General features: G+C 50.4%; 19 protein-coding genes across 19 annotated transcripts; 1 reads left to right on the forward strand and 18 right to left on the reverse strand.

The window, feature by feature from the left end:
* Positions 1-105: 105 nt before the first annotated feature.
* Positions 106-846, reverse strand: TEOVI_000764500 (uncharacterized protein; the record flags this gene model as incomplete). The annotated part of the gene is made up of 1 exon (XM_067220522.1): positions 106-846. One exon carries the CDS (start codon positions 844-846, stop codon positions 106-108), a length of 741 nt encoding a protein of 246 aa, XP_067076623.1.
* Positions 847-1,244: 398 nt separating this feature from the next.
* TEOVI_000764600 (uncharacterized protein) lies at positions 1,245-2,594 on the reverse strand (the record flags this gene model as incomplete). Its single annotated transcript, XM_067220523.1, has 1 exon — positions 1,245-2,594. The coding sequence occupies one exon, from the start codon at positions 2,592-2,594 to the stop codon at positions 1,245-1,247; it is 1,350 nt and encodes a 449-aa protein (XP_067076624.1).
* Positions 2,595-2,674: 80 nt separating this feature from the next.
* On the reverse strand, positions 2,675-3,055 carry TEOVI_000764700 (uncharacterized protein; the record flags this gene model as incomplete). Its single annotated transcript, XM_067220524.1, has 1 exon — positions 2,675-3,055. The coding sequence occupies one exon, from the start codon at positions 3,053-3,055 to the stop codon at positions 2,675-2,677; it is 381 nt and encodes a 126-aa protein (XP_067076625.1).
* Positions 3,056-3,405: 350 nt separating this feature from the next.
* TEOVI_000764800 (exosome complex exonuclease RRP40) lies at positions 3,406-4,320 on the reverse strand (the record flags this gene model as incomplete). Its single annotated transcript, XM_067220525.1, has 1 exon — positions 3,406-4,320. One exon carries the CDS (start codon positions 4,318-4,320, stop codon positions 3,406-3,408), a length of 915 nt encoding a protein of 304 aa, XP_067076626.1.
* A 238-nt stretch (positions 4,321-4,558) lies between these two features.
* TEOVI_000764900 (uncharacterized protein) lies at positions 4,559-5,452 on the reverse strand (the record flags this gene model as incomplete). Its single annotated transcript, XM_067220526.1, has 1 exon — positions 4,559-5,452. The coding sequence occupies one exon, from the start codon at positions 5,450-5,452 to the stop codon at positions 4,559-4,561; it is 894 nt and encodes a 297-aa protein (XP_067076627.1).
* A 144-nt stretch (positions 5,453-5,596) lies between these two features.
* Positions 5,597-5,887, reverse strand: TEOVI_000765000 (uncharacterized protein; the record flags this gene model as incomplete). The annotated part of the gene is made up of 1 exon (XM_067220527.1): positions 5,597-5,887. The coding sequence occupies one exon, from the start codon at positions 5,885-5,887 to the stop codon at positions 5,597-5,599; it is 291 nt and encodes a 96-aa protein (XP_067076628.1).
* A 50-nt stretch (positions 5,888-5,937) lies between these two features.
* Positions 5,938-7,422, reverse strand: TEOVI_000765100 (uncharacterized protein; the record flags this gene model as incomplete). Its single annotated transcript, XM_067220528.1, has 1 exon — positions 5,938-7,422. One exon carries the CDS (start codon positions 7,420-7,422, stop codon positions 5,938-5,940), a length of 1,485 nt encoding a protein of 494 aa, XP_067076629.1.
* A 276-nt stretch (positions 7,423-7,698) lies between these two features.
* Positions 7,699-12,654, reverse strand: TEOVI_000765200 (uncharacterized protein; the record flags this gene model as incomplete). Its single annotated transcript, XM_067220529.1, has 1 exon — positions 7,699-12,654. One exon carries the CDS (start codon positions 12,652-12,654, stop codon positions 7,699-7,701), a length of 4,956 nt encoding a protein of 1,651 aa, XP_067076630.1.
* Positions 12,655-12,965: 311 nt separating this feature from the next.
* On the reverse strand, positions 12,966-13,643 carry TEOVI_000765300 (uncharacterized protein; the record flags this gene model as incomplete). Its single annotated transcript, XM_067220530.1, has 1 exon — positions 12,966-13,643. One exon carries the CDS (start codon positions 13,641-13,643, stop codon positions 12,966-12,968), a length of 678 nt encoding a protein of 225 aa, XP_067076631.1.
* Positions 13,644-14,054: 411 nt separating this feature from the next.
* Positions 14,055-14,756, reverse strand: TEOVI_000765400 (methyltransferase domain containing protein, putative; the record flags this gene model as incomplete). The annotated part of the gene is made up of 1 exon (XM_067220531.1): positions 14,055-14,756. One exon carries the CDS (start codon positions 14,754-14,756, stop codon positions 14,055-14,057), a length of 702 nt encoding a protein of 233 aa, XP_067076632.1.
* Positions 14,757-14,918: 162 nt separating this feature from the next.
* Positions 14,919-15,212, reverse strand: TEOVI_000765500 (uncharacterized protein; the record flags this gene model as incomplete). Its single annotated transcript, XM_067220532.1, has 1 exon — positions 14,919-15,212. One exon carries the CDS (start codon positions 15,210-15,212, stop codon positions 14,919-14,921), a length of 294 nt encoding a protein of 97 aa, XP_067076633.1.
* A 200-nt stretch (positions 15,213-15,412) lies between these two features.
* TEOVI_000765600 (uncharacterized protein) lies at positions 15,413-15,844 on the reverse strand (the record flags this gene model as incomplete). The annotated part of the gene is made up of 1 exon (XM_067220533.1): positions 15,413-15,844. The coding sequence occupies one exon, from the start codon at positions 15,842-15,844 to the stop codon at positions 15,413-15,415; it is 432 nt and encodes a 143-aa protein (XP_067076634.1).
* Positions 15,845-16,378: 534 nt separating this feature from the next.
* TEOVI_000765700 (uncharacterized protein) lies at positions 16,379-17,401 on the reverse strand (the record flags this gene model as incomplete). Its single annotated transcript, XM_067220534.1, has 1 exon — positions 16,379-17,401. The coding sequence occupies one exon, from the start codon at positions 17,399-17,401 to the stop codon at positions 16,379-16,381; it is 1,023 nt and encodes a 340-aa protein (XP_067076635.1).
* A 1,261-nt stretch (positions 17,402-18,662) lies between these two features.
* TEOVI_000765800 (DNA topoisomerase type IB small subunit) lies at positions 18,663-19,484 on the reverse strand (the record flags this gene model as incomplete). Its single annotated transcript, XM_067220535.1, has 1 exon — positions 18,663-19,484. One exon carries the CDS (start codon positions 19,482-19,484, stop codon positions 18,663-18,665), a length of 822 nt encoding a protein of 273 aa, XP_067076636.1.
* A 718-nt stretch (positions 19,485-20,202) lies between these two features.
* TEOVI_000765900 (uncharacterized protein) lies at positions 20,203-21,291 on the reverse strand (the record flags this gene model as incomplete). Its single annotated transcript, XM_067220536.1, has 1 exon — positions 20,203-21,291. One exon carries the CDS (start codon positions 21,289-21,291, stop codon positions 20,203-20,205), a length of 1,089 nt encoding a protein of 362 aa, XP_067076637.1.
* A 173-nt stretch (positions 21,292-21,464) lies between these two features.
* On the reverse strand, positions 21,465-21,953 carry TEOVI_000766000 (uncharacterized protein; the record flags this gene model as incomplete). The annotated part of the gene is made up of 1 exon (XM_067220537.1): positions 21,465-21,953. One exon carries the CDS (start codon positions 21,951-21,953, stop codon positions 21,465-21,467), a length of 489 nt encoding a protein of 162 aa, XP_067076638.1.
* A 594-nt stretch (positions 21,954-22,547) lies between these two features.
* TEOVI_000766100 (uncharacterized protein) lies at positions 22,548-22,934 on the forward strand (the record flags this gene model as incomplete). The annotated part of the gene is made up of 1 exon (XM_067220538.1): positions 22,548-22,934. One exon carries the CDS (start codon positions 22,548-22,550, stop codon positions 22,932-22,934), a length of 387 nt encoding a protein of 128 aa, XP_067076639.1.
* A 592-nt stretch (positions 22,935-23,526) lies between these two features.
* On the reverse strand, positions 23,527-25,482 carry TEOVI_000766200 (cAMP-specific phosphodiesterase, putative; the record flags this gene model as incomplete). The annotated part of the gene is made up of 1 exon (XM_067220539.1): positions 23,527-25,482. The coding sequence occupies one exon, from the start codon at positions 25,480-25,482 to the stop codon at positions 23,527-23,529; it is 1,956 nt and encodes a 651-aa protein (XP_067076640.1).
* A 343-nt stretch (positions 25,483-25,825) lies between these two features.
* TEOVI_000766300 (RNA-binding protein, putative) lies at positions 25,826-26,272 on the reverse strand (the record flags this gene model as incomplete). Its single annotated transcript, XM_067220540.1, has 1 exon — positions 25,826-26,272. The coding sequence occupies one exon, from the start codon at positions 26,270-26,272 to the stop codon at positions 25,826-25,828; it is 447 nt and encodes a 148-aa protein (XP_067076641.1).
* Between the last annotated feature and the right edge of the window lie 917 nt (positions 26,273-27,189).

Here is a 27,189-nt window from a genome sequence, read left to right on the forward strand (position 1 = left end):
GGCATACGACATACGAAAGTATACAAATGCCCATATGCTTGCGCACTCTCGGTTCTTTCAATCCCCTGATCTTCCTTCTGCGTCGAGTCACCCTAAAATCGATAACTATGCACGGAATTCACCTACGAACGAGACGCGAGAATTTCGGCGTCTAAGACAAGGCTGAGGTTCCGCATCCTCTGTGGTACATTGAGGTGACGGCTGTGCGGGGTCCGCACTCTCCTGAGGAGGCCCTCCACACTCCTGTGGAACATTTGGATGGGATTGAAAAAGATGCGCTTCTTTCGTAACTGCTAGCGGGTTGTAACCTAACTGCGAAGTGTCTCCCACCGGGGTGGCAGGCGGGTGCTGCCGTTCCCCAGTGGTGTCACTCCAAGTGGGTTGGGGGGCACTGAGACCTATGGAAAGGGTCGTAAAGCTTCGCCCCGCTTCAGCCTCCCACCCCGATGGTGTCGAAGGGTTATACGCTGCACCGAGTGTACCGGAATTGAAGCAGTTGGTGTTCGTGGGGCCGTTATGAGGCACTGCTTCGTTGTACACCCCACCACCCGCAGACGTTGCACCGATGCCGAAACCGGCATACGACCCCGATTGCCCGCATAAGGCAGCAAGTGAGGCCGGCGGGGCACTGTTGCTCCTCAGTCGAATTTTGGACGATGGCAAGTGATTTTGGGAAGGTAAAGGTGCGGCAGAGATGAAATGGCGCCGGTCATAGAAGTGCCGGGCCAAAAACACCACAGGGATGAGGAGGATCAGCAACGCGCCACTCCCCCCTAATCCAATGATCAACCACAGGTCGTCAGGCAGAGAGCCTTCACTGGATTCCGCCAAACCGTTGGATGCCATTTGTCACTCGTTCCGTTTGACGCGTACAGGAGTGTAAGCGTTTTCCCCCACGTCACTCCGCGAAACGAAAAAGTGGAGTTTCTTTCCTCTTCCTAAGCTCGTCCTTGTTGTTTTCAGAGAAAGTTGAAGAGAGAAAGATCGGGAGCTCCCGCTTGTGGGGACAGATCAACACACACCAAGTACCGCAGAGGGGAGGAGAAGATCCGCGACTCCGGACGGGTGCGCGTGATGTAGCAGTTAACTCCGAATATAACATAATGAAGAAAAAGTATTTAAGCACCGCCTTCCAACCTCATCGACAACAAACGGGCGAACAAGGTGCTATATGCATCAGTATATCTATCTATCATCGAACAGGGAACGCATGACCGTGCGACCCTTTTCTATGGTATCAATGTCTATCGTGCGAAACGGCAGTTGCAATACCGCTCCAGGAAATCTAAGAAATTCACGTGACCTCCACCAACCTTTACGGTTAGTCGGCCGCTGTCTATGGATAGATGAACCACTCGCGTGACAGTACATCCTATTTTCCTTTCTCGTTTTGGTGAGTATGTACACTCATAGACACATGGCTTTTGTCGCTTCATCTTAAGACCTGTGCCGCGCTGTCGAGCCTCTCGGAGAATTTCCTGTACCATTGCATGGATTACCTCTCCAATCTGTTCCTTCGCCGGTAATGGTGCCATGGCGCGACGAAGATGTGCGATCATTCCCACAGTGTATTTCACCGCCCTCGTTTCCAATGGTGCGGCTGCCCACAGAGCAGTTAATGCCCCAGTACTCCCCACGCTGAGCCGCCTTCGCAGTCCACACCGCCCACGGGCCGAAACCCGCCGTGATGTGTGACACGAACTCGCAGAACGCCACGTACCACTGCAGGATTCTGTCCCACCTCTTGCAAAATCGCGACGCATTGGCGAGACACCAAACAACGTCCGGACTGGTGTCGTGTTGTCAACGCGCGCACTCACAGGAGTGTGTTTTAGCGGTCGTTGGTCCCTTCTCCATCGGTAATGCTTGCCACCCTCTAAATGCTGACCCGGTACACTGAATAAGTTTCCTTGACTTAGTCCCCCGCAAAGAAAAGTCAGTCTGTCCTTGAGAGATCTGTTCTCCTTCTGCAGCTTCTCCACTCCACCAGGAGTCACACCCAGCTGCTTTAGTTCGTCGAGCTCCTTCTTTAGCGAAAGTGAGTGAGCACGCTCATCCTTGATGGTCCGCGACGCCCTCTGCAGCAGTTGCAAGACGTATTTCTCATGTTCCACTTCTTCCTCCGCTCCCAACTGTCCATCAGGTGGTACATGTGGTGGAGAAGGATAGCGTAGCGACTGTCCGCTTTTTCCCAACTGCTTCGCACTCGCATCGCTTCTCGAGCTATTCGCCCAAAGACTCCGGGGAGTCATTGAAGGCACCCTGGAAGTTTCAAAAGGTTGTGAGGTTAACCTCTCGTCCTGCCCATTTCCGGGGGAAGCACCTGCTTCTTCACTTGGAGAGTACATAATTTGCAGTTCGCTGTGATGTCGCCGAAGTCCACTGCTTCCTTCCTGTCGCACAAGCCTCGCCCTTTGGTCTCTCCACTGGTGCTCTCGGTCTACAATATACTCATTGGCAAGCAGAATGGAAAAGGAAAAGAGAAAAATAGCACTGTGAGAACGATGAGAAGTAATTGAAAACTGTCGGATGGTCGCAAGAGCGGCACGTTGTTCTTCTCGAAACACGAGGAGGAGCACGAGAAGTAACCGCATGCAGCAGAACGCAACGACTGAGCGACACAGGATAGGTGAGTTTTGGCCGCGGCTAGCAGCTTCTCGAGTAATGCTCTCCCTCACACGGGCCGACCGCGCCCCGGAGGGAAACCTTCGCCGGGTGCCGGACCCTTCGTTGGCTTAGCAGCCCGTGTCACCTTTTTATTGTATTCTTTCCTACCGGCTCCAGCTTTCGCCTCCTCACGTCGCATGTGTGCCTGTATACGCCAGCGGTCCTCCGTGGAAACAAGTAAGCGCCCAACAACAATGGGCGGGCATGTTGGTCCCGTGGTGATGTTGGCGTCGGAACGAGATGATGCCTTCGTGCCCGTACTTTCCTTGTCAGTAGCTGTGAGCAGACGCCACGTAGTGTCGGCTAGTCGACTATACGCAGAGGTCTCACTTGGTGGGATGTTCGGGTACTCGTTAAAGTACTTGATGAACTGCGTGTAATCCGGCATCGGTGAGCTTCACCTGTGATAGTATTAATAATAAAAGCGACGATGATGCTAGTGTTGTGAAACCTTTCACACTGCGTAGACAGAGGGTTTACTCCACTTCGCTTCTTCTTTTATTCTTTTTTCCCCTTAGCCTTGTTATCTCACCCGCACCCTGGGCTTTTATGTGTATAATAAATTACACAGACAGTGCTTTTTCAAACAAAAGGTTGTAGAAAAAATGGAGGGATAGAAAATACGAGGAGTGTATAAGCACAGCAATTAAACTCCGCGAGCTCCTTGAAGAAAGGGAAAGAAGGAATAAAGAAACTTACAGCGGCAAGCGCACCGTCGCTAACATCCTTAACTTATATTTACTCCTTGGGAAAATAACCGCGTACGTGGGCTTCCATCTCCTCCAGTGTCGCGGCATCCTGCGCCTCAACTACACACGCCGCCACAGCAACAGTACGGCGGGCGGCTGCCGTGGGGTCAGCAGCACTGGGATGCCCTCGCACCCAGACGAGACCGTTGACTCCAACACACACATCGTACGGCACGCGATCTCCCAACAGTGCGAGCAACCGCGAAGCAGGGCCGTCGATAAGACTGCGCGCATAAGGTAACGCGACACGAACAACTGTGCCACCCACAAGCGGGCCAAAGACTGCCTCTGCTGAGGTCCAGTCCCGCGCCACTAAACCGACCTCAGCAGCCATGCAACTTAGTTCCACCTCGTCACTGGAGGAAACCACCACACGACCATCATCAAACTTTGTATCAAGGGATGAGGCATCAGCGTTCCCTTTCACAAAGGCATAAACAACGTCACCCTCTTGTAATCGAGGTTTGTTTGTTTTCGTGGCACCATCAAAGCCAAGAGCGTCAAGCACAGCCAACGATGCAGCACCAGTATAGCACGAGTAATAACTCGCGTTCTTCTTCATTACAATTGCCACTACGGGGTCCCTGGCTGCGTACATGTAGCGACGTGCCGCCGGTCCATTGAGTTTGTATAGCTGTGTGTGATTTGGCCCCGCGGTGCGCAACACAGGTCCACAAAACTCGGAAACCACAACAGTGCTTCCTTCTTCACCTGAGGCTTCAAAACTCTCCTTACGGTCATCACTGCCATCTTGTTGGAGTGGATGAAGACCACTACCAAGGGTCACGACAGCCGTGGGTTCCAGCAGTAGCACCGATTCCCCTGGCAAACAAACGTGAGAACAGAGTGGTGCAAGTTCATGTACACCAACGGCACCTCTCACTACTGGGTTTGTTTCACTCATATGTGACCCAACTATGACTTGATGCAGGTCCCACTGACTAAGTGATTGAAAATAATGAAAAACAAAGGGCAAAGGGATGTTTCACGGCGCAATACATGCAAATGTTAAAACAGGAAAGTTTCCACTCACACGCACCAAGCATTAGTGTTTCTTTCTCTGGAATGGGGTGCCTGTACTTTCGAAAAGGAAAGTCATGGATTGGGAAAACTGGAATAATGATGAACTAGCCGTCATTCCCTCACTGCAGGTTGCGCAACTCCTCCTTTAGTCGCTGTTGTCTCTCTTTCCAAGCCCGGACTGCATTAGCCAACCCTGAGGTTGAGAGATCCCCCTGAAAAGGAGAGAAAGCTGCACCGTCGGCGTTCCTCTGTAACAACTGTTGCTGTGGCCGGGAGCCCCCCATTGCAGTGTGTGCTAAACCATACGGCGTCTCACCCACGAATACGCCAGAATACTGCGTCCCATTACTACGCGAAGGGAATGAAAGTGGCGTTCCTCCTACCCGCAACGCGTGCCGTTGGCCCCCTTCCTGTTCACAGCTTTTCAACAACACTCGAAGCGCCGCTACTTCTTCTTGGAGCTGCACTTGCTTCTTCTGTGTAGCCTCCACGTACGCAGCAAGACTATCTTGTAATTCCGCTACCTTCACAGATGTGTCGTCCTCCACGTTCGGTGCGAAAACCTGGACGCCAAACTGCTCTTCGAAAGTATTAGATGCTTGCTTCACACATTGGCGCATCCTCCGTAGGCACTGCTTTTCTGCCTCTCGCTCTGCACGCAACTGATGAAGTTCACGCCGGGCGGCCTCAAGGCGGTTTAGTTCGGCAGCCTCGCGGTGGTCATTCTCTGCACACAGGCCCATCGTTTCCCCTACTCCATACTCGGTACCCTCTCTGCTGTTCCCCGTCACTAATCGGCACAACATGGAGGAAACGCAGGTGCTACGCACGTGTAGAAGCTCTGCCAAACCCGCTGCCCACTCCGCCGCAAGGTCGGCACGTCGTGAGGGCTCTTCGACCTCCGTGACCACACGCCGCGCGTTGTCCAAGAGCAACTGATTCGTAACGTACGCCCACCCCATCAGTTCATTACTTACGGACGACGAATCAGGAGGGGCAGAAGGGAGTATCATCACCTTTTGATATAAAACACGACAGAGGAAGGGAAGAAGATAAGATTTAATAAACGAACGCAGGAGAGGCACAAGAATATTTACACACCACCCGCAGCATCAGTGGGAGGGAGGACATCACCAAATAACACATTTCCCTTCCTTTCAAGGAAATGAAGTAATGAATGTGTCAAAGGAGGGAAATAAGTCAAGTAGTTGAGCTTTGCTGTGAGAGTGCTCCTCACGTCTGCAGTAAACCCCATCTTCCCTGAGGGCAACAAACACATTGCAAGCCACAATGCCATAAAATATAACGGACCAGTCAATAAACAAACTAAGAAACGAGAAAATGAATGAAGGAAAGTAGAAAAACATTGAATTTGACGATGCTGATAAAAACAAGGGTAACAAAGGGTAACAAAAAATAGAGGAAAGAAACGGAAGTACTCTCATCATTGAGTCAAGTAAGCTTTGGTGCAGCGGCGGCACCGGCACGCTGCTTCCATTTAGACACGCCGAGATCGGCTTCGGCTTGTTATTTTCCGCACTACCTTTCGGGTATCCGTCGGATCGATCTCCTCTGTGTCAACATTTCGTGGGGTCACAGTGCCCTTCAAACATCCGTGCCGACCTTCACTATCTGCAATCAGGGCAAATGCAGTACTAAAAGCTGTGTCAACAGTTGTGTGTATTTCTTCCAGCTGAAGTACCCACATCTCGTCCAGCGCACCTTTTACTTCCCTCCGGAACAACCTCCGAAGAGCCTCCTCCGGTGTGCGGTACATCAACGCATAGTATGCCAGTACAGAGATCTCTGCGAAAGAGAGTGCCGTAAGGAATGACCTCGCGGTGACGGTGCTGCGAAGCGAAGTTGAAAGTAACGGACGCACTGCGTATGCCGCCGCAGCTAGAGAAAGGCAAGGGAGCCGTGCTTCACTAGTCCTCGCTGGCATTGTGAGCAACAATACCATAGTCATAAGTGCTACGCCCCGCAGTATCTCACTTATGCCTACCGTCCCATCCAAAAGCAACTGCACGAAAACCTCGAGCCGCTCCAATCCGCGGAGCATGCCGGTAACATGAAGCTCCGTCCGACTCTGGAATGCCTCCGCCTCCTGAGCGACATTCCTTAGTGCCGCAACGGAGCGTGCAGCGCCTTCATCAATTGCTGCGTGCAGTTGTTGAAGGTGCAACGATGCATCCTCCACTGTTCTTGTTATGCGTTGAGCCGAACTTTTCAGCGATTCAAAGGCAGTCGTTTGACCTTTCTGGATGTCCTGCAGTTGATGGTGAAGCCGCTTCGTCTCCGCAACATTCAATCTTTGCTGCTCAGTGGCGTCACCCATGGATGACAGCAATTCCTTGTTAGAGTGATGCAGGTCACCAAGGGTCTCTGCTGCTGTCATCGAGCTGGTGTGCAGTGCGTGCACCGCAGCCTCAGTACGCTCTTGAAATGACTCCTCTTGGATATAGAGGCAAAGAACGTCGGTATGAAGCTTGTACTGCACATAAACTAAATAGTGTGTATCATCTAAACCGTATATACAGTCCTGGATTTTGTCTCTGCTTTCACAGCGGGGCCAGCTACGCCGCCGTCCATCGGTTTCATCATCACATGTCGCCATGGTTAGCGCCAACCAGCTCCTCGCTCCATCGTCCGTGCGCAGCGATCTGCATCCACTTTTCAGTTCATCTAGAGCCTTTTTCCAGCAGGAGGAAACACTCCCCTTCGCCTCAGCCTCCGCCCACAACTGCGTCAGCTGGCCACTCCCAACACCCCCAGCTCTCTTCTCCCTAAGAAACTCCATGTGAACTGAAGCTCGTCGTCGCTGCTGCTGACGATGGTCGCCAGCCGTCGGTAGCGGTGCTTTGTTGTCTGCTTGCTGCTTAGCAGCGGAGAGAGGCGAATAGAACCACGCCACCGCAAGGCCTGGAAAGTTGAGCAGTGTGCAGAAAAGTACAATGGTTAGGCGTAAACTGGTACGGTGCATCGGAAGCTTAAAAGCCGCTTTCCTCACTGCAATATCGATGTTTAGCAACCACGAACCCACTGATAATAATGAATGTTTGTCTATGTGCACGTGTTTGCATCCAAGAGTTTTTAAAAAAAAAAAAAGACATCGATAAAGTTGCGTTGTAGTATTACGGCACAGGTGGTAAGGAAACATGAAGCAATTACGAAAGAAATAACACCGAAGCAAAGTGCAAGAAACAACGGAGGGTATTCCCTTCTGTAAAGAGTGCGTCATAAAGCCTCACAGCACGCGTTAAATACCCTTCCTGCAGCGACTACAAGTCCCTGTCTCCCCAAAACCCTTCCCACCCAACAGCATCCGCCGAACTAAGTTCGCATGGAGCGGTTCCATTTTCTCCAAGCAGCGATGGGTCTGCAACAATGACCACACGGTAAGAGCATCGCTCTCACCCTTACTCGCACACTCCAAGGGACGATAACAACGGTAAACATCCGAAGAAACACAGTACGATGGAAAGTGATGTGGAGCAGATAGTGACTCCTTCAGTTGATCAACCAGAAGAAGCGAAGTGGAGAAGGGCACCCGCCCGTTTCCACTGGCATCATTTACTTGGCACATCAGCACTTGCATTGTGGCCCTCAGGGATATATCATTTATGTCCTCCAACCCATATGTGCTAGTGAGCAGAGTCTTCGGTGGATTGGACACGGACGGCAGGACTGCCAACTTCATCGCATCGCGCCACATAGTTAAAGTTAGGTTCGGTTCAACAAACCGCGCACAATAAATCGATAGCATCCACCACGAAATTTCTCCCAGCCGTTTCCCTTGCTTTCGAGACTGACAAGAAATTTGAACGTTACCGCCCTCCACGTCCGCGGCACATGCTGAGAATAAGGCAGCAAGTGCGGTTACTTTAAGAGTAACTTTGGTAGAACGTCGATAGTGGTACAAAATGCGCAATGCGAGCGACCACCTCGGCGTTTGCTCTTCTACCGTGCCGCCCATCGCTGACTGGTCTGCGCTCTCCTGCCGCTTTTGTATGGCACGCTCCGTGCGCTGCCACAGCACCATATCGGGTGTGTGACGATAGTAACGACGTGCACCTCGTTTATCGGCGTCCAGTTCAGAGTGAAGACGTTTTAGCTTACCAAATACCAGATGAATCACCGCACGGATTGCTTCGGGTGACCGCGGTCGCCTGAACAACAGTTCCCCACTTGGTATAGAGTGGAAAGCAAAGTGTGATGCGTGGATACCGAAAACGAGTTCGCGCAGCTCTTGATCTCTACGAAGTAATGGCTCCAGTAGAGGAACATACACGGCAAGTTGGCATAATTCAGGCCCGCTAAAGTACAACTCCGGCCACACAATGCGGCCGTATGTTGCCCAGTACTTTGCTATTTCGCTGCGGGTGGCGCCTGGCCGTGTGATCAGAGACACTGGCGGTCGTCCGCGGCGCCGCCTCACTTCTGTCAGCAATTCACACTCGCACAACCGGGTCCACCGACCCGCAGCAAGGTCCGACACTAATGAGCGGCACGCCTCCCATACCGCAGCAACGGTCCGTACCGATGCAAAGCCACGGAACACTCCCCACCGAACTTCCTGCAGGAAGGACATTGCACTGGATTCATTACCGTTGCAAATCATATTGTGTGACAACTGCTCGTAAGGTACGAGCATAATATGCAACAGCCTAGATCCCCTACAGTGCTCAAGCAACGATACATTCACACTATCGTCGCCATTCTGTTCAAACATCTCCATTAACTCCTGCCGGTAGTGTTGAAGCACGAGCATAAGCTCAAAGGAAGCAAAGCGCCCACCCAAGAACTGCTGTGAAAGCCTCTCCATATCCTGTGCATTGAGAATAGTAACCAGTGGAGCTATTTCACATAGCTGATTTAACTCTCCGTCATTCAGAAAAGGTCTGTCCTCTCTCATCCAACCCAACGCGGGCGCCAGCTGCTGCACTCTTTTTTTTGATAGGGACCCTGTTGGGAAAGAATACAAAGTGCCGGGATGACCTTCCTCGTTCCACGGATTTGACGGCAGCCGAGATGTGCTAATTGCCCCTACAAGGTCAACGACCTGCCTTTCATTAAGACAACGACTGAGGCGCTTCAAAGTACGGGCGCACAGCTCCCGCTCCGCCACTGTCAAGCGGACTTCAAGGCATGAACGCAACAACAGACCATACTGCCCTGATGTCGGTACGACGCCCATTCTTTCCACCATGAACAGAAGTACTTGGCTGCACATGGCAGCACCACTACCACTGTCCACCGCCCCGAGAACATCCGTGAGACCTTTCTCAACTAGCGGGCAGCTTGGCAAGATATTACAATGCACAGCTTCGAGCAGGCGCAACGATAACTCCCATGGACCAGAAACGGCGACACAAGAAACAAGTAACCCCACCACAGTGCTTGAAGTTTTACGAACCCCACTGCTCAGCAGACAGAGTTGTGCTTCCTCAGAGTTAAATAAGACGAGGGCTGCTCGCCATGCCCGCAGCTCCGTCAGCGCCACCAGTGCACTCTCAACGCGGCCCTTAGACACGGACGTGCCGGGTGGGTATTCAGGTTCGTCACCGTCACTGCGCCTCCTTGTTTCCAACTCCAGAACAATGCGCTGGGCCGTTGCCAAACGCCGCTCCCGCAACTCTTTTGTGAAAACGATAATACTGAGTAGGGTTCCCGCATCGACAGTCTCGCAGTGCTGTATCGAAGCGAGAGCGTGTTCCCATAGCCCCTTTCGAGCAAACGCTGTTGCACAACTTCGAAACACAACATTAACTTCTTCCTGGCCCTTTCCTTGTCGCACTCCGTGTTGTCCGCTTTCGGTGCCATTTTGCTCAGCATCAAAGGCAAGGCGGCGCACCGCTGATTCACACAACATGTGAATCACAGAACGTCTGGATGAATCTTCCAAACTCCTTGCCACAACATCCATGACAACCCATGAGGAAGGAAGGTCATGGTCCAATGAGTGCTGCAGGACAAACACAGCCACACGAAATGCGCAAGCGCGGGGCTCAGCCGCCCCGCTTCCCCACAGGGCCGAAAGCGGTCGGTTAAATAGGTCAGTGTCGTTGGGTAATTTAATACACCAAGTAAGAGAAACCATGACTGCTTCCAGCTCCACCGCCCTGGCGGGAGTGGCCACAGCGCAGAGGATGAGTGGCAGATACGCTTTCAAGTGAGGTACCTCTTCAAGGACGCTGAAGACAGTAACATCCTTCTCAAGTCTACCGAAATTCTGCGCCGTTAGCTGCTGAACTACTGAGAAGGCACCACAAAAGTTTCCACTCACGCAAAGTGCAAGAACGGCATAGCATTCCACCAACACACGGTGATGCTTGTGAGCTTCCCTATATTCCTGCAAAAGCCTGCCGTACGTTAGCGGTGATGAGCGGACCCCGTTAAAGAGCTGCAGACAACGAAGAACAACAGGATCGGACGGTGTTGGTGTGTGGGAAGAAACCACACCGCAGCACTCGTCATAGCGCTTAGCGGCAAGTAACAGCTTCGCAAGCTGTTTCACAACCTCAGGCACCATTTCAAAACGTCTCCTACTTTCATCTAAGACGGGTTGTCTTTGCCTGCGAGGTACTGAATAAACCCGTGACCAGGCCCGGAGTGCCCTCACCCAGTCACCGGCTTCACAGGCGGCACGCACCGAATCCTCAGCATCCTTCGTGATACATTTCTTCCTCAATATTTTCTCCGTGTCGGTGGGCAAGCTAACGTAGCGATCCAACAGATGCAGCGTTCGGCCCCACTGACCAAGGGCTGCACAGAGAGGTATAGAAAGGTTGCGGAGCGGTAGCGTATCCCGCGGGAGACGTTGCTGTGCGTACTGTAGTGCGGGCACCCAGAGCCCTCTGGAGATGAACAGGTATTCAAGCTTAGGTCCCATACGCTCCCGGGCGCTTGGTGGCATCCCTTCGTATACTGCGAGTGCTGCCTGCCATGGCCCGACCTCTAGAAGTTCCCGGAGCACAACAGCCCGGCGTTCGGAAAGCAGAAGAGCATCCTTCCACCATCCGCATGCACAGGAAGCGCGTACGAAGGAGTTAAGGACATCGTACTCTGGAAGTCCACCCCCAAGGGCACGGTAGTCCACTATTGAAGAACTCATACTGTTCCCCATGAGTTCCACTTCTCGCATACACTCCGACTGCTCCTCACCCGCCCTGCAAGCAGACGACACATACGACGCAAAGCAGGTGGCCGCGCCGAAGACGTGCTCTGCAGAGTTACTACTAAAACCTGAAGAAAGCACCTTCCATACGAACTCCCAGTGCTTGTAGCAACCCGCCTGGGTTTTATGTACAGCCGTGGGCAACAGGACGGCACGTGGTCGGGGTGTAAAACTTAACAACGACGGGAACGCACGAATGATACCAAGGGCTTCTTCCCACCGCTCTTCACCCAACGCGTTCAATACATAAGATGCTTCCTCCACGGAGACGTCATTCAACGGTCCACGACGCTCAACAAGGCGTAAAACTGTCTGATACCTCGCCTTTTTCGCAGCGAGTTCCGCTTCGCCCACTCCGCTCCTTACTTCCCTGAGAAGACCGCGCGCTGCGGCAGTTACACCAGCGTCACTACTACAGACTAATACCGACACTACTGCAAGTGCGCGCCACCATGGTCCTGTGGGTGTGAAGCAGCGGATGTAATTTTTTGCAACATCTGCGCCTGGGACGGTTCCCGAGATAAGTAAGTCAGCCATGATCCTCGATCCTTCCATCCACCGCCGGCCAGTGGCTGCAGCAAGCATCATTGGGGACGCTAATGCAGGGATTTGTCTGACGGGTCGCCCATACGCCCCTAACGTAAGTGCACGCTGCCAGTCTCCTGCCTCCACAAGCAGACGACTACATTGAACCTGGTGGCGAACTTCCATCTGCACGCGGCGGCGACGAGCCGCGAGGATAATTGAAAAAAGCTTCTCTGTTGCACAGACACTGGGTTTCATGAGGAGCGCATCAGCGGCTGTGCACAGGAGAGCACGGCTGGAAAGTGGACTGCTTTGTAGAAGGTCAACAACGCGCACAGCGTCCTCCCATGTACCATTCAATGAGTTTGCGGCTATCACCTCAGCATATGTCCGAATGGTAGGGACGCACCGCAGCTGCGCCGCTCCAGCTAGTAGATTGGCGGCGTGAGCCCACTCCCCTCTCCTCACAGCAGATAGTACAACTTCCTCCACCTCCCGCGCTGACGGCGACATGGCTTGCAGCCGCCGCCTTTAAAAGAAGCAGAGGAGAGAAGCAAAGGCGAGATGTAGTGCTACGGTTAAAGTGGAAACATCGTACAAAAGGACGTACTAACGACAACAATACATCGTGGCGCAACAGACGAAAAAGAAAACTCTATGGTATGCGCTCCTCACCCCCCTGTCGTACAAATTAGACGACACTCGCATTTAAGCACTATGCCCACAAGTATACACACACGCCCTCTGTGGAAGGGGGTGAGGAAAGAGGTGCACTATCGACAAATGCAGAGGGTGACCTTGTCCCGACAAGAATTTACACTGCGTCAAAATATTATTTCCCCGTCATCATCGTTTTCGGCGTTATCTGCGGTCACCTCTGCTGGAACTATTCCCGAGGATCCACCGTCAACTGCAGATTCCACGTCTTTGCACTTTTCGCCAATTAACTGAAGGGCGTCAGAGAGCATTTGCTTCTGAACGGCGGCACTCTCCTGAAGCATCTCTCGAATTTCCTCCCGTACCAGGTACACGTCAGCAATATGCTCTTCCATTCGCTTAATGGACTCGTCAAGCAATAACCGTTCCTTGCGCAAGGCATCCACCACTGCTTCCACCGTTTCTTGTCGATACAGAAGCATGTCCACTATAAGTGCTTCATAATCTTGTGTCGTAGGGCACCAACTGCTTGTGGAAGAACAAGTCTCTTTGATTTTCTCAACAATTTGAGGAGAAGCCGTGGGTTGAGAAACCACATCTGGTGTGGTTGGTACGCACGGAACCGTAGATTCGCCCGCGTCAGGCTCTTTCCTCACCTTTTTGGAGTTCCCTTCACTCTTACGCTTTTTCTTACTCGATGTTTTGCCCTTTCCACTCCCCCGTGACGTGCCTTCCTTCTTTCCTGTGGAGTACCACAGCATTGGTGTTACCGGACCTCGCGTGAGGCTTGGAAAAGCGTGGCGGGTGCAGAACTGTAGGCAGCGCGGTATCAGCGTGAGTGCCATGTTGTATTGACCTTACTGTTGTCAGAGAAATAACGAGAGAGATTGGCGTACCTTTCCCTCAAAGCAGCACCCCCCACCCCTCCATAGTGCGAAACCCCCCCCTCCCACAACAATGACGAGAGCATCAACAGCGAAAAGGAATTCAGGCACAAAGTATAAAACAACGTTTTAGGGAATAGAGGTCTAAACAGGACTCTTCTCTTGCGGTGCAAACGGCAAAAGTGCGTTCTGCGTTAGTGTTGAGAGCGTTCCTTTTTTTTTGAAAAAAAGGAACAAACAGAAAAATAAAAAGAATGTATATACGCATGTGAGTATTATCGCCCCCGTCCCTATGTTGCAGATGCATGAGGTCGTTCGCTAATTGTTTTGGAAAGTGGGAAAACTTTAAAGGGAAAAGCCCCCACGGAGTTGTTATTCCCTGACCGTGTAAACAAACAGCCTGTAAATATCACTTTCCCCAAGAAGGCTATAACGCACCTGGTCACCCCACGCGAACGCATCTCCTTTTGTGTATGGCAATCGGAGATGCGGTGCCACCCACGTAACCTGCAAAAATGCGCCATAACCTTTCGCGTGCTTCAGAAGCGTGTCCACACCATGGAGCATAGCCTCAACATCCCCTTTCATCTCCGGTCTATTTTTGTCCGCTTCAATGGCATCCATCGTTCCCTTTTCGATCACCGCATCGAATGGACCATACTCACGGAATTCCTCCAGCTTGCGTACATCACCGACGATCCACTGGGCATTGGGAAGAATATCAGGTGAATACTTGCTTTGCATCCTCTCAATAACATTTGGCGCATAGTCCATAGCTACCTGATGCAGTGCGAATGGAAGTTGACGCTCACGTACGGCCTCGTACAGATCCATACAGAGCGATGAATTACCAGTGCCTAAGTGAAGTACACGTAGAGCTGGTTGGTCCCCCTCCACGTTACCGTCGGCGGAGTGCAGCCTCTCACGCTGCTGAAACACCTTCAGCAATTCATCACACAGGGCAGCTATGGTTGGTTGTCGAACCGACAAAAACCAGTCGTGTTGCTCCTCCACTTCATATCTGCCAATCCAGTAGTTCTGCTGGCTGTACTCCTCGACGCTCTTAGGTTCCATCGTAGCCTTAAACACCGCCCACACAACTTTTAATTTAAACGTAAAAAATGGAAAGGGAAACCAATGGCGTTTATTCAGGACAGAAGTCTGCACACAGATGCGTGAAGAGGACAGGTGATGGGAAGACACCGCCTTATCGTGCAGTTATATTAATGATAATGGTTAGCGTATGCAGGAGCGGAGCGCAGGAAGTAAAGCAAGCGGTAATCCGCTCCTATTCAAAAATATGCTTCCAAGCGCCATGTTTTGCGGCGGGTACCACCGCCGCGATGTGTGTGCACCTTCACCAACGTCGGTGAGAGCAGGGAAACCATGTGTCTCAACGACTTGCACGGGGCGCAAGGGAAATAAAAGAAAAGTAGCACACACTCTGCATTGTCTCAACAGCGAGTACGGAGTTAAACGAACAAGATTAATTAGACCACTGAAGTAAGCAGTGATAACGCCCATTGTCATTGTTGATATTGGTAAATGCCACGTCTGGATTAAAGACGGACAATAAGAGGGTGGGAAGTGTAGACCGTTCTTTCCACCCCGTACTTCGCACGAGTTTACATGAGAGGTGCAAAAAAAAAAAATAATAATAATAATAGCAAATAAATAACAAACATTTAAGAAGTGGAAGGGGGCAAAAAAGTAGAATAATGAAGAGTGTGTTAAAAAAGATATGGCAGGGTGTAACAGCACACGCCAAGAAAACAAGTACCCAAGGAAAAGTAAAACACAATAGTACGCCGTTCGAAGTGGAAATGGAAACAGACGCTGAAAGCGACTTGCTCAATAAAGTGAAAAGCGTCGAAAGGATACCGAAAAACAGAACAACAAAAGAAGAATAGGCACGCCGCCAGGGGGCACAAAGAATAAGAGAAAGAAGCCATATTTACATTAAAGCTATTGAGCGGTGCCTGTTTCGCGCATAAAATAACAACAAAATTCCGACAAGGTGCATTCCCACTTAGTTGCTCAAACAACACCCACCAGCAAGACCAAAACCGAAAGGGATAAAAATGTACAGCAACTAATAGACGCACAGACGTCAACTTAAATGCGTTGTTAACGCAACTTGAAAAAAAAGTAAGTAAAAGCATGCCTGGTTCACCATCACTGAAGGGAGCTGTTGCCCGATGACTACGAACCTCCTTTCACACACGCAAATATTTTCTCCGTCCAAAACAACAGAGAAAAAGGACGTGGTGGTGGAAGGATCAGTAAGTAAGGCACAGTTGAAGCGATTACATTCAGGACAGTGGCAGCTGTCACACACACACACAAAAAAAAAGAAAGCCAGTAATAACGATAAATAAAGCCGAAGGTTAAAAATCAAAAAAAAATAATAATAAGGTACAGAACCTCACATAATTAAGGGGGCGGTCATGTGCCCTCCATCGGCGCAAAACGCGGCAAATGATTTAAAAAGTAAGAGTGGCAGGACTCGGGGATGCTGTTCAATGATCTCTTTGTTTCGTGGGGAAATGTCGGCCTCTGGAACCATGAAAAGGAACAAGAACAACATGAAGCAGACGCTGCTCATCCCAAAGGATACAAATTCAAGCACCAACAAGAAAAGGAACGTCTCCCCTAATACACGTGCACAGTTTTCCGTTTGAATGCTAATGGGGCTCCTATCTCGTGTGACGCGGGTATCCCCTGCAACAGGCCAAAAAGGGGGGATTCGGCTGGGAGGACGGAGGCCGGCGGCCCCATAAACCAGTGTCGCCTAGAGCCACAATCAATTCGCCAGACGGCTGATGTAGTTTCACCGCCAACTCCTCCTTCGCAGGCCTTGCGCCGGCACCCGCGACAGGGAGCATTTCTGGCTTTTCAACATTAAGAAAAACGCGGAGAACAGATCCACATATGCATTTTGCGAGAAGATTGTTCCCTAGAAGCTCCGTCCAGCGGCACCTCAGCCGGACGTGAAACCCCAGCTGCTGGGAAGGGCGCTCCATGTCACGAAGTCGCACAGCACCACCAACAGTTTGCCGGCCCCATAACCTTGCAAGGATGGGCTCCCACACCGCCAAACTCCCAAGATGGTACTGTTCACTCTTGTTCAGTCGCATGCACCCCTTACACACAATGGCAGAGGCATCCATGGAGAGAAACACCTCCATAAGGATAGAGCGACAGGCATCCTCCAGATCCCACAAGCACTTGTCGCGAACCATTCGCCCCAGCATTTCATCTGCATCCCGAACGCGGTTTATATCCTCTGTCCGCAGTCGACAACGCAGAGAACCATGGGCCATCAACCACTTGGTGTTGGACTCCGCACCGCCTTCATTGTGGGGATAGCAGACAATATCTGTTTTTGCCTCAAGGAAACGGTCCCACGAACGGTTGAACAAACCGTTGACAAATGTGGCATATTCAGCTGGGTAGTCCCACTCTATTCGATCCTGCAACCGCTTGGAGCAAACAGAGCCATTGCATAGCCGCTGCTCTGACCTCATGGCATCGAACGCACTTTTCACAACGCCAACAAAGTACCTGAGCCTTTCATCCCATGCTACGCCCTCCTCATCTTCCTTCTCAGGGAGCGGATTAGAATGATCTTTTTGTGCCCCACCGCTATCGCCCAATGAACCCACAGAATGCGCCGTACTCGTTGCGGATGAGCGCCCCGAGTCGTGAGGGGAGTTCATCTGGCTGACGGCTGCTGACGCGGGGACTTTTTGTGGGGAGTCTTAAAGGAAAGAGTTCAGAGAAGAGAAAGATGCATGAACCAGAAAAATAATAATAATAATGATAAAGGGTAACTGCGTGGAGCCGAAGTAGCTCGCCTATAGGGGAGCGCGGGGCCAACAACGGCAACAACGGATAAACAAAGGCCTCCCAGTGTTCCCAGCTAGGGTGAGAAAGAAAGAACAAGCCACGCAGAAAAAGCGGAACGTCTATCTGCGTGTCCTGCGACAAGTCAAAGGCTTTTCTTTTTTTTTTTTGAGTAGCCAACCTTCCCACGCCCACGACATCATCAAAAGCAGTTTTCGACCAGGGGGCGGGACACAACGGCGATCAGTGTCATTCCTGTCGAGAAACACACAAGGTGGGTCGGGGTGTTTCTCCTCCACTGTTGCCCGTATTTCGTCAAAGGTTAAAAAACGCATGAGCCCTAAAAATTTTTAGGAAGAGCGAAATCACCTCGCACCGAGCGCGTTATGGACACGAAAGCTCATGGATGAAGACAACCAACAGCCAGGCGCACATGAAATTAAAAAAAGGGAGAAACACTTAAATAAAAAGATATTGTAATATCAGGGTTAAAAGGGGGAAAGGTGGCACAACGGAAGCTGTCCGCGGTGAAGAAGTCAGGGCGGTTACTTCCAGTGCCTTCTTCTCATACTTTTTCCTCTCATACCTTTGGAAGACAAGGGGTTATAACGATCATCATGGAGACGGGAAAACCCCATCAAATGTGGCACACAAACAGTGTGTACGGAACGAAAGATCGCCGCATGTGTGTCAGTACCCGACACGGCCGCGCTCACGGTGTATTAGGCAACGAGAGAATGGGAGTGAGGTGCCTGAACGAGCGGTGCGGCGGTGACTAGACAGAGGTATGTACGATGTGACCGCAATTTTCGTACCAGCGTGTTCGCTAGCGTAGGTAGCGTAGCCACAATAGCGGAACCGTCTATTAAACACACACGAATACAAACGTGAAAGTGGGGAAAAGAAAAATATAGTAAAGGGGGCTCTTTAAAAAAAAAAAAAGTTATCTCACCTTCCCCCTTCTGTCTCCGCTGAATCCGGCTTTAAACCCGAGCCGCTATTACCTTCTCAAATGTTGTTGCTATCTCTTTCTCTCTCTCGCAAGTTTAACTGAGGTTTTCGAAAAACGCACACACAGCACACACATTTAGCGCTCCCCTCCATCAACTTGTGGTACCTTTCTGTTTCGGCAACTCAAAACGTAAAGTCCCTTGCCTTCAGTGCCCAAGGGAACTTTTTTTGAAGTGTCGCAGAAAACAGCCTCGAAATGGGGACGTTGTTCTCGTTGGCCCAGGAGCACACAATCCGTGGGTCTATATAATTTACCTTACTTGTGCCCAACGAAACAGTTTTATTATCCTGTTTCATTTTTAACATATTCTCAACATCCTTGAGGCGTTTCTCGTGTTTCCCGATTTCCGCCTCAATATCGCGAGGAAAGCTACGAAGAAACTTGGGCCGTGGTGGCTTCCCGTCGATGTGCACCTCCTCCTCCTCCTCCTGTTCCCCTTCCCCAGAGTTTACCTTATTCTTGATATCATTCATGAGGCCGCTTCTCTCGGCTAATTCAAAAAATGTCAGATTGTCCTCAGAAACGCTTTCTTCGTCGTCCGAAATGTCACTTGAATCGGAAACTGTAGACGTTTTCGAGCCCTCGCTTTCGCTGTCACTAGCATCGGTATCATCGCTGTCAGAAGAACTGTACTCGCTGCTACTGCTAGACTCCGTTTCCACTAGAGGAGCCTTTTTTGACTCCTCCTTCTTTGGTTTTTTAGAGGGTGCGGAGGACTCAAGCAGAGCGTCGTCACTGTCTTCCCTGTTGCCGCGATGTTGAGCCTCGCTCTCAGCTGCTCGCTTTGGTGCCGGCATCTTCGCCGGTACAAGCCGCGGCATTGGAACTTTGGCAAGTGAGTAGGGTACCTTCACGGGGATCTTCGCGGGCGATGCCGCACGGGGTTGCGCGGCGGCAACTGAAGATGAACCACCGTTACGTACCTCCGAGTTAGCCGAAGACATTGCTCTAAAGGGTGGTACACATTTTTGAAGCAAAAAAAAAAGTGCAAATGAGGATAAAGAGGTAAGAGAGAAAAGAGGGGTCAGGGTTCGTACGTCAAAGGACTTGGGGAAAAACGGCCAAAGCACATAACAAATGCACGCAGTGGTAGCGTAACTATCCCTACCCTTCCAGCCTCTCATAACGCCCTCACCCCTCTTTCCCTGTATGTGCGTACGCACGTGTATAGAAGTGTACCGATGTATCAAAATTACTCCGCTGGCGTTATGCCCTAGGATTATAAGGCAGGAAAAAATAAAAAAAAGGGGAAATCGTACAATAAAATCAGCCATTCACACTTTACCCCTTCTCCTCCCCTCCTGTTTTTATCCTTCGGTGCCCTTTTTCTTAGGGGGATTTGTACATTCGGCACCACGTCACTTATTGGCAACTAATTTGCTTGCTCGTCATGCACGAATGAAAGGCAACATACTCGTGAACACGAATATGGAGCGAGCTAGTGACAACGTTAGGAACAACAGACGCTAAAGTGCGCGCTAAAAATACCACAACAAATGGGGCAGAGTGGAACAAAGAAAGGAAAACTACATATGCACGTTTATTTATTTTCCTCATCATATTTTTATAACTAATCAGCTACAGTCTCTCCTCCCCAATCCCTTAACTGCTACCACTTTCTTTCCTTCCCTTTTGCATCAAAATTTCTGTTCCACAAAGGCACTAGCGCTTAGCGTTCCACTGGCCGAGACGTTCCTCTTCGCTCCGCTTCTGGCGCTCACGCGCTTGCTGCAACCGCATTTCCAGTTTCTGCCGGCGCATCTGCACGGCGCTGATCCTCTCGTTTTCCCTCTCGATGAGCTTATTGATTCCGTGAAGTTCTTTCCGGAGCCCTCTCTCTAGCAACTCCCTTTCACGGGCCGCCTCCATCTCCTCCGCACGTTGCCTGGCCTCGTTTGCTCTTTCCTCACGCTCCTCAATGCGCCTTAGCATGTCGTAATCCGCGGCGGAGAGGGAACGGTTCTCACTCATCGCGCGATTCAGAACCTTCAGGGCGCCCACTGACGGGGAACGCCCGTCAGCGCCGTGCAACGTGGTTCTTCGTGAGGGAGGATAAGGTTTCTCCCCTCCAACCTTATATGGAGCGCTGCTGCTGCTGCGAGAACAGAAACCAAAGGACGTAGAGCGACGCATAGGCGTTCTCTGGCGGACCATTGGTGGGGGACTTCTCTCCCTTAGTAGTGGGGCCCGATGACCATTATTGACTGAGGGGGTTCGCCCATTGACGTTAGTTTGTTCATCCTCTTTTTCCTGAGGAACCTCAACAGGTAGTCCGTCACGAATCCGGCGCACTTCCTCCAATTTAGTTTTCCTTCTGTTTTCGTAGTATGTGTGCCGCATCTGCGCAAGGGTTTCGGGGACACCCTTTCCTTCAAAGTGAGAGAGAGGGCGCTTTAGCAGGTTGCGTGGATCAACGACTGCGATCTCACACGCCTTGAGGCTTCGAGGACTGTTAAAAACACCTTTGATTCTCGGAGCATCCTCAAAGTTTTCAAGTGACACGGAAATTTTGTTGGGCTTAACTGGGGGCTTGTTTGTCCAGACGATAGCTTTCGTGGGGAGCTTCAGTGGATTCATGTACGAAGGGTAGCTGGTCGTCTTTTTCCTCCCATCGTTTACGCTGGAAGCCCGGGTTCTTGGCTTTGGAGGCAGTGCATGCGGCTCTACGGCCGCTCCTCCTAACGGTGCATCGGGAAAGGGCTTCACTCCCTCCCTCTTAGGTAACTGTAGAGGGGTTACTGTTGGTGTCATAAGATTCGTTCGTGTCCTACCTATGAAAAAAAATTGTTTCACTGCAGTGTACGCACTCTCACCTAATGAGGGAAGAAGGTGGGTAAGTGAACAAAAAATACGCCAAACAGTTTTTAAAAGATTAAAGTTAATAAATACGGTGAAGAGGTCGCGTACCTACCCTCCAACAAAAATTAGTCCTCACCAGAAACCGCTTGCTCAGCACTGTCCTTCGTGCCTGCCGTCGCATAGTCACACCGAGAAACATAACCAGCCTCAACCAAGGTATTGTAGTCGACCTGAACAACACTGTCATATCCCCAGCGACGGAGAGCCGCCGCGCTATTTAATCCGCGGCTCTCGTTACTGGCCAAAACGAAAAGCTCTGCAGCACTTTTTTGCTGTGGAAGAATGGGACACGATGCCCCTGAGAGCAGATCGTGGTGGTGTAAAGCAACGCTACGCGGAACGGGGTTCAGCTTTCTTTCCCCAGGGTCACGTACATCGATAACGAAAATGCCTTTCCTGCTGGAAAGCTTCTCGCGTAGTTTGTGGGAGTCATGCACCATATGCGTATAACCAAGCGTGTTTTCACTTGAAAACCCAGATGTAATATATCCAGGCCCATAGCGCTTGTTGAGGTTGGATACCTTCCACGCCGTTTTAGGAACCCACTGAGCCATGGGGAAGCCACTTTCCCTGATTCCTACACAAATAATTAAAAAAAACGCGTATGGACAAAAAAAAAAAGAAGCGTGGAGAATAAAAGCGGAAAGTGTATCGTATGGAAAGGATGTAACTCGCTCCACGTTCAGTGCAATGCACAACGTCACTTTAAAAAAATGGCACCTTCTGGCACCCCCATAAAATGCTACAACAGTGGGTTCGTTATCACCACACACTCCACTCCAACAAAGCTAGGCACCCCCCTCGTATAGTAGTACATCACTTCAACCTTTATAAACGGCAACACACTTTTGTCTTTGGAGCCCGGTGTGGGGGCGGAAGCACCGTTTTAGCATTCAGAGTGTAACAAGGTAACACGCCAACCTACGTGACCAATTTTGCTTCACACCCTGTACGTACGTCCCCTTCTTCCCGCACGAACTAATCCACAAGCACTATAGGAAAAGACTCTCCGTGGCAGTTCAACACCAACACCGGCTCACCAGCAACCTCTGATTCCACTAAAGCAACACTGCAATACCTTAAACACCTCATAGTGTGCAACACTCACGGTAAAAACAACAAAGAAAAACTTTCGGACCCCTTTGGGAATGGCTGAACAGGCAGTGGCGCCCGAATCATTTGTGTTGAAATCTGGCATCTTTAAAAAATGGAACCGTGTTTCGGTCGCCACATTTTTTTCTCTCCTCAATGCTTTTTGCAGTGGACATCAAGGAAGGGGGGATTATACGTCGGTGAAACATCTAACGATACGCAGTGACGTACTCATCCCGAAAGGGAAGAGGTCCCGGAAGTCCTCTTACAGCACTATTCACCGTCGGCATGTGAGAAAAGGGGGTCCCACTAAAATAACGAGAGGAAGGGCAAGAGAAGATGCTAAAACTTCCGTTTCCAGCATTATCTTTCCCTCTTCTACCACCTCCTCATTTCACACTCTCCATAAAAATAAACTCTTTCCTTCGTTAAACCGTTTATGACACCCATCAAAAATGGAGAGAACATTATTCATCACCTCCCTGACATTCCAATAACCTGCTCTGCACCCGGTAAAAACGATCCTTAACCAGCGCAGCTTGGGTTTCCATATCATCAATCTCCCTCTCTGTTATGTCCTTTCTACGAAGTACGTCGTACTGCACGAGGAAAGCCGCCACCGATGCAGCAGCAACCGAACCTAACAGAAAACCGGCCATGCGTGGGCCCATGAGTCCCTGCAAATACCATACCGTTGTAATTAAGGTAGTGGAGGAGAAAGAAGGAAAATGCAAATTAAACCAAGGGCAAAGACACAGCCAGCAGTCGAAGTCACTGATCGCATTGCCAGACACGGTAACAGGAAGGAAGTGACCGCAGAAATCGACAAGGCCAACAGTTGAAAAAATCGGGAAAAGGAATAAAAGGAGAAAATTCTGTGGTCTCATCACCACCGTTACCTTGGCACGATGATTCACCAAATAAGTTTGAAAGATATAAAATGCAAAGGGGGGAAGAGTTCCCTACACGCGCAACAATTACGATCGTATACATAGCACTTCCATAAATATCATACACGGGGAAGCAATCGCTCCGCTACTTTCTTCCACGGTCCATACCCCCGTATACGGGGTTGGAGCAAGGCAAGAGGCACCTCGAAGTCGACTGAAGGTTTGTGTGGCTATTCTGGACGGAGCAATTATTTCTGTTTCTGTCGCGTTCGGTGTACATCTCCATCAAACGCAAAATGAAGCCATCGGTCTGCTCAGCCCCGCGCAATGGGGATGCTATCACCTCCGCGGTGGATGGTGCCTCTTCACTTTGGATAATAAGGGACGCAATCTTGCTGCAGTCCTCCTTAGAAGACGCATCTATGCCCTCGCGAGCGTAACGCCCAACATAATCAGGATTCAGCTGCATCGCTAAAAAAACTAGCTGCTCTGCAAACTCGGTTGCGGGACGGCCCTCTCTGTCGTAAGTGTCGTAAAGCCGCAAAAACGAGAAGTAATGCTCGCACCGGCTTGGATGAGAAACCAATTTCTCCACCGGAGAGCACGAAATCGACGGTTCAGAAGGTGCATGGAACGGTGATGACAATTGCGACGCGGGGGCCGATACCAGACGCCCACATGTTGCGTTGAGAATGGCACGCTTTGAGGCCTTTCGGTCCAAAGACTTTGCATGCATAGTCACCTTGCGAAGAATCTCAAAAACAGATAAACTTCCATCACTCCATGGCTTATCAGCCGAAACATCCGGCACAGAGAAGGCTGCAACTTCACCAAAAGTGGGGACATCACTGTTTCGCTCCAAATTGTCGTAAAGGTCCTGCGGAACCAGTGCACGGGTCGCAGCAGCCACAGGTCGTAGCCACACCCGGCAGTAATCCGATACCATCGTGAGTCCACCTTCACCGACTCGCTTTTGGAGGTTCGGCACGAGTGGGTCCATCCTTCTCCTCTCTTCTTGAGTTGCCTCGCTCAGCCACTCAGCACAAAGTAGCCGCGACCAGCTGATAAATTGTGCCCGCGGGCGCAATGCTAGCGCACTATCCGATAGAGTCACAATCGCTGAGAGCAGGAACCTAAGGTCATCCACCGATACCACATTAGACGCCGCCACATCCTGAAGATCACTCAGCAGCGTCCTACGGGATCGAGGAGCAGTTGCCAGAACCGTTTCAACCAACAACTCCCTCAAATATTGGGAAATGGGACGAGTGCCAGCGCTGGAGGACAGATCTATGAAACGGTTCTCCTCTCTATTAAGGAAGTAGAGGAAGGCCGTAAGGCTTGCTGACCTCTGGGTTGTAACGTCACCGTAAACAAGGGTTAGCGGGTGGTCAATGCGTGCCAGAAACGCGTCTGTTACACCTGGGTGTATGAATGACAAACAAAGCGTAGCCAAAAAGCAAACGAGAATCTCCTCGTTGGTAAATAACAGGATTGCAGGTTTCTCCCTCAATATGAGGTACAACATTTGAACCGAGTCAGCCGCGTGGACCGCGTTGTGATAAGCATTGTCTTCAGAATAGTTCTCGAAAATATCTGATAGAAAACTCAGAAGTTTTTCTACATCTAACTGAGAGCAGAACGAGAAGTTAGCAAACACACTGGTGCATACCGAAAGAAACACTCTCCTTGGGTCCTCCATGATTTCACCGTTGAAATCTATTATGTTACTGCTACTAAAATCAATACTTTCCACCTCCTTTACATACTTCAAAGTTTGGTGCATCACTTGATTCATCCTTGCAAATGTGTCCGAAGGGTCTTGAAGAACGGGTGTGTCACGCTTTAAGTTTACCTGCATGTTACACCGATTCGCTAAGCTGCTATCCTGAATACTAAACTTTTCCACTCTTTGTTTGCATGGAATGTTCCCAAAGAGGACGTTCCGAGCGGGTGCGGCACCATTGAACACAGCATCGCCAAAACACCCATCGCTGCCCCTATAGGACATTACATATGAATCGCTCAACTCTGTACCAGATGAGAAACTCAAGTGGAGTGCCAAATCCTGGTATTGGCCTCTCTCATTTTTTCCTTCCATTCTTAACAAGAGTTGTTCTGAGAGTAGACAACACTGTAGGGAAAGACAAAGTTATATAATTGTAAATAGGATATCAATGAGGGGAACGAACTCCCCTGCAGAAAGAAAACCAAGTTTGGGAAATCCCGTACACAAAACCACCGATAAGCCGCCAACGTTTGATGATTAAACCAGAGGTGGAGTAGGGTAACTCAGAATGTCTCAAAGAAGAATAGGGATTTTCAACGCACCTTTCATTCATGACTTTACTGATACGGTTAGTACTCTTCAACGAAAAAAAATGGGGGGATCTCGCCACGTATCGTTACTTCTTTTGGGATTGCTTTTCCGAAAGTACAACATTTCACGGGGAACAAGGCCCCTGAGAGCTACTACGGCTGCGTGAGCGGCAACGGCGCTTTCTGTCTCTTGAATGGTCCCGCCGGTGACTGCGGCTGCGACTCCGGTCGCGCCGTCTATCACTGTGCCTTGAGCGGCTTCCAGACCTCCTCCTGCGTCGACTGCTATCACGTCTGCTATCACTGCTTCGGCGGCGGCGGTTCTCTCCGTCCTTCCGCTGTGACGACATTGTGGACAGCTCAACCAAAAGAGCCTTTCCACGAAACTCCTTTCCGTTGAAAGTCTCCACGAATTCACACGCACGAGACGGAGCAATTGTGATGAAGGCGAACCCCGGAGGTCGCCGAGCTAACCACGAGTCCTCGATATGTTCCTCCATTGGTTTCAGGAACTCAAGTAGTTCCTTTTTTGTTGCACGTTTTTCAATGTTACCAACGTACACTCGAGACATCACTCACCAAATGGATACGAAACGCGCAAACTATGCCGAATATTTAATTTATAAAGAAATGCCGACAGATATGTAAATGTTTTCGATGGGGGAAAAGACAAAATCAGATGTCGGATCAGCAGTTTGCTGTAGGGAAAATGAAGGTGAGCACATTCAACAGCAGTGATCCGCACACGCACACACAAAAGCAAAAAAAAGTTGCGACCAGCATATACTCCACACAAACAACAGACATAGTTCCATAGACCAACAATAACCATAAACATTATATTCTACAGAGGAAGTGATAACTGGCATAGCAACTTCCGAGGAGACACCCGCAGGTCGAGCCTCCCCAGAATTGCTCCAATAATCAGGGCTTGCCATAATGTTGCTTAACACTGGAATCGGTAAAGTGCGCTGAGAGCAAGAGGGCACACCACCACCTACTGACTTTCAGTAACTCCTCCTTCGAAGACTATCCCGTGTTTTCCCAACACTCAAAAGCCTCTCCATTCGTTCCTACAAAAAAAACTCTGAGGACGGCATGTCTTCCGAAGTGTCACCCCCATTTCAAACTGCTGGAGTGCCGAACATGTGTCTTGTGCCTTTTGCAACGGTCCGTGTGGGGCAAAACGGCAGGTACATTCATCCGTTTTACACTCCATGTAACGACTAATGAGTCGTAAGTTTCATACCTGAAAATCACCCAATGGTGTCGTCCAAGCTAAACGGCATAACACCTTCCACTTGCAGCATTTCCCGTGGCGGACAACACACTAAAGACGATAGCTGGTGTCAACCTTTCACCGACACCTTGGGGGAAGGCAAAGAATTGATTGTTACTAAGAACATAGAATTTAGAGCCCCTCCACGAGACAGTGGGTGTTGCATAGTTCACATGAGCTTCCTTTTTTTTTTTTGCAAAAAAAAAAAAA

This window comes from Trypanosoma equiperdum (genome assembly GCF_001457755.1).
Source record: "Trypanosoma equiperdum strain OVI genome assembly, contig: ctg_1176, whole genome shotgun sequence".
Taxonomy (NCBI): domain Eukaryota; phylum Euglenozoa; class Kinetoplastea; order Trypanosomatida; family Trypanosomatidae; genus Trypanosoma; species Trypanosoma equiperdum.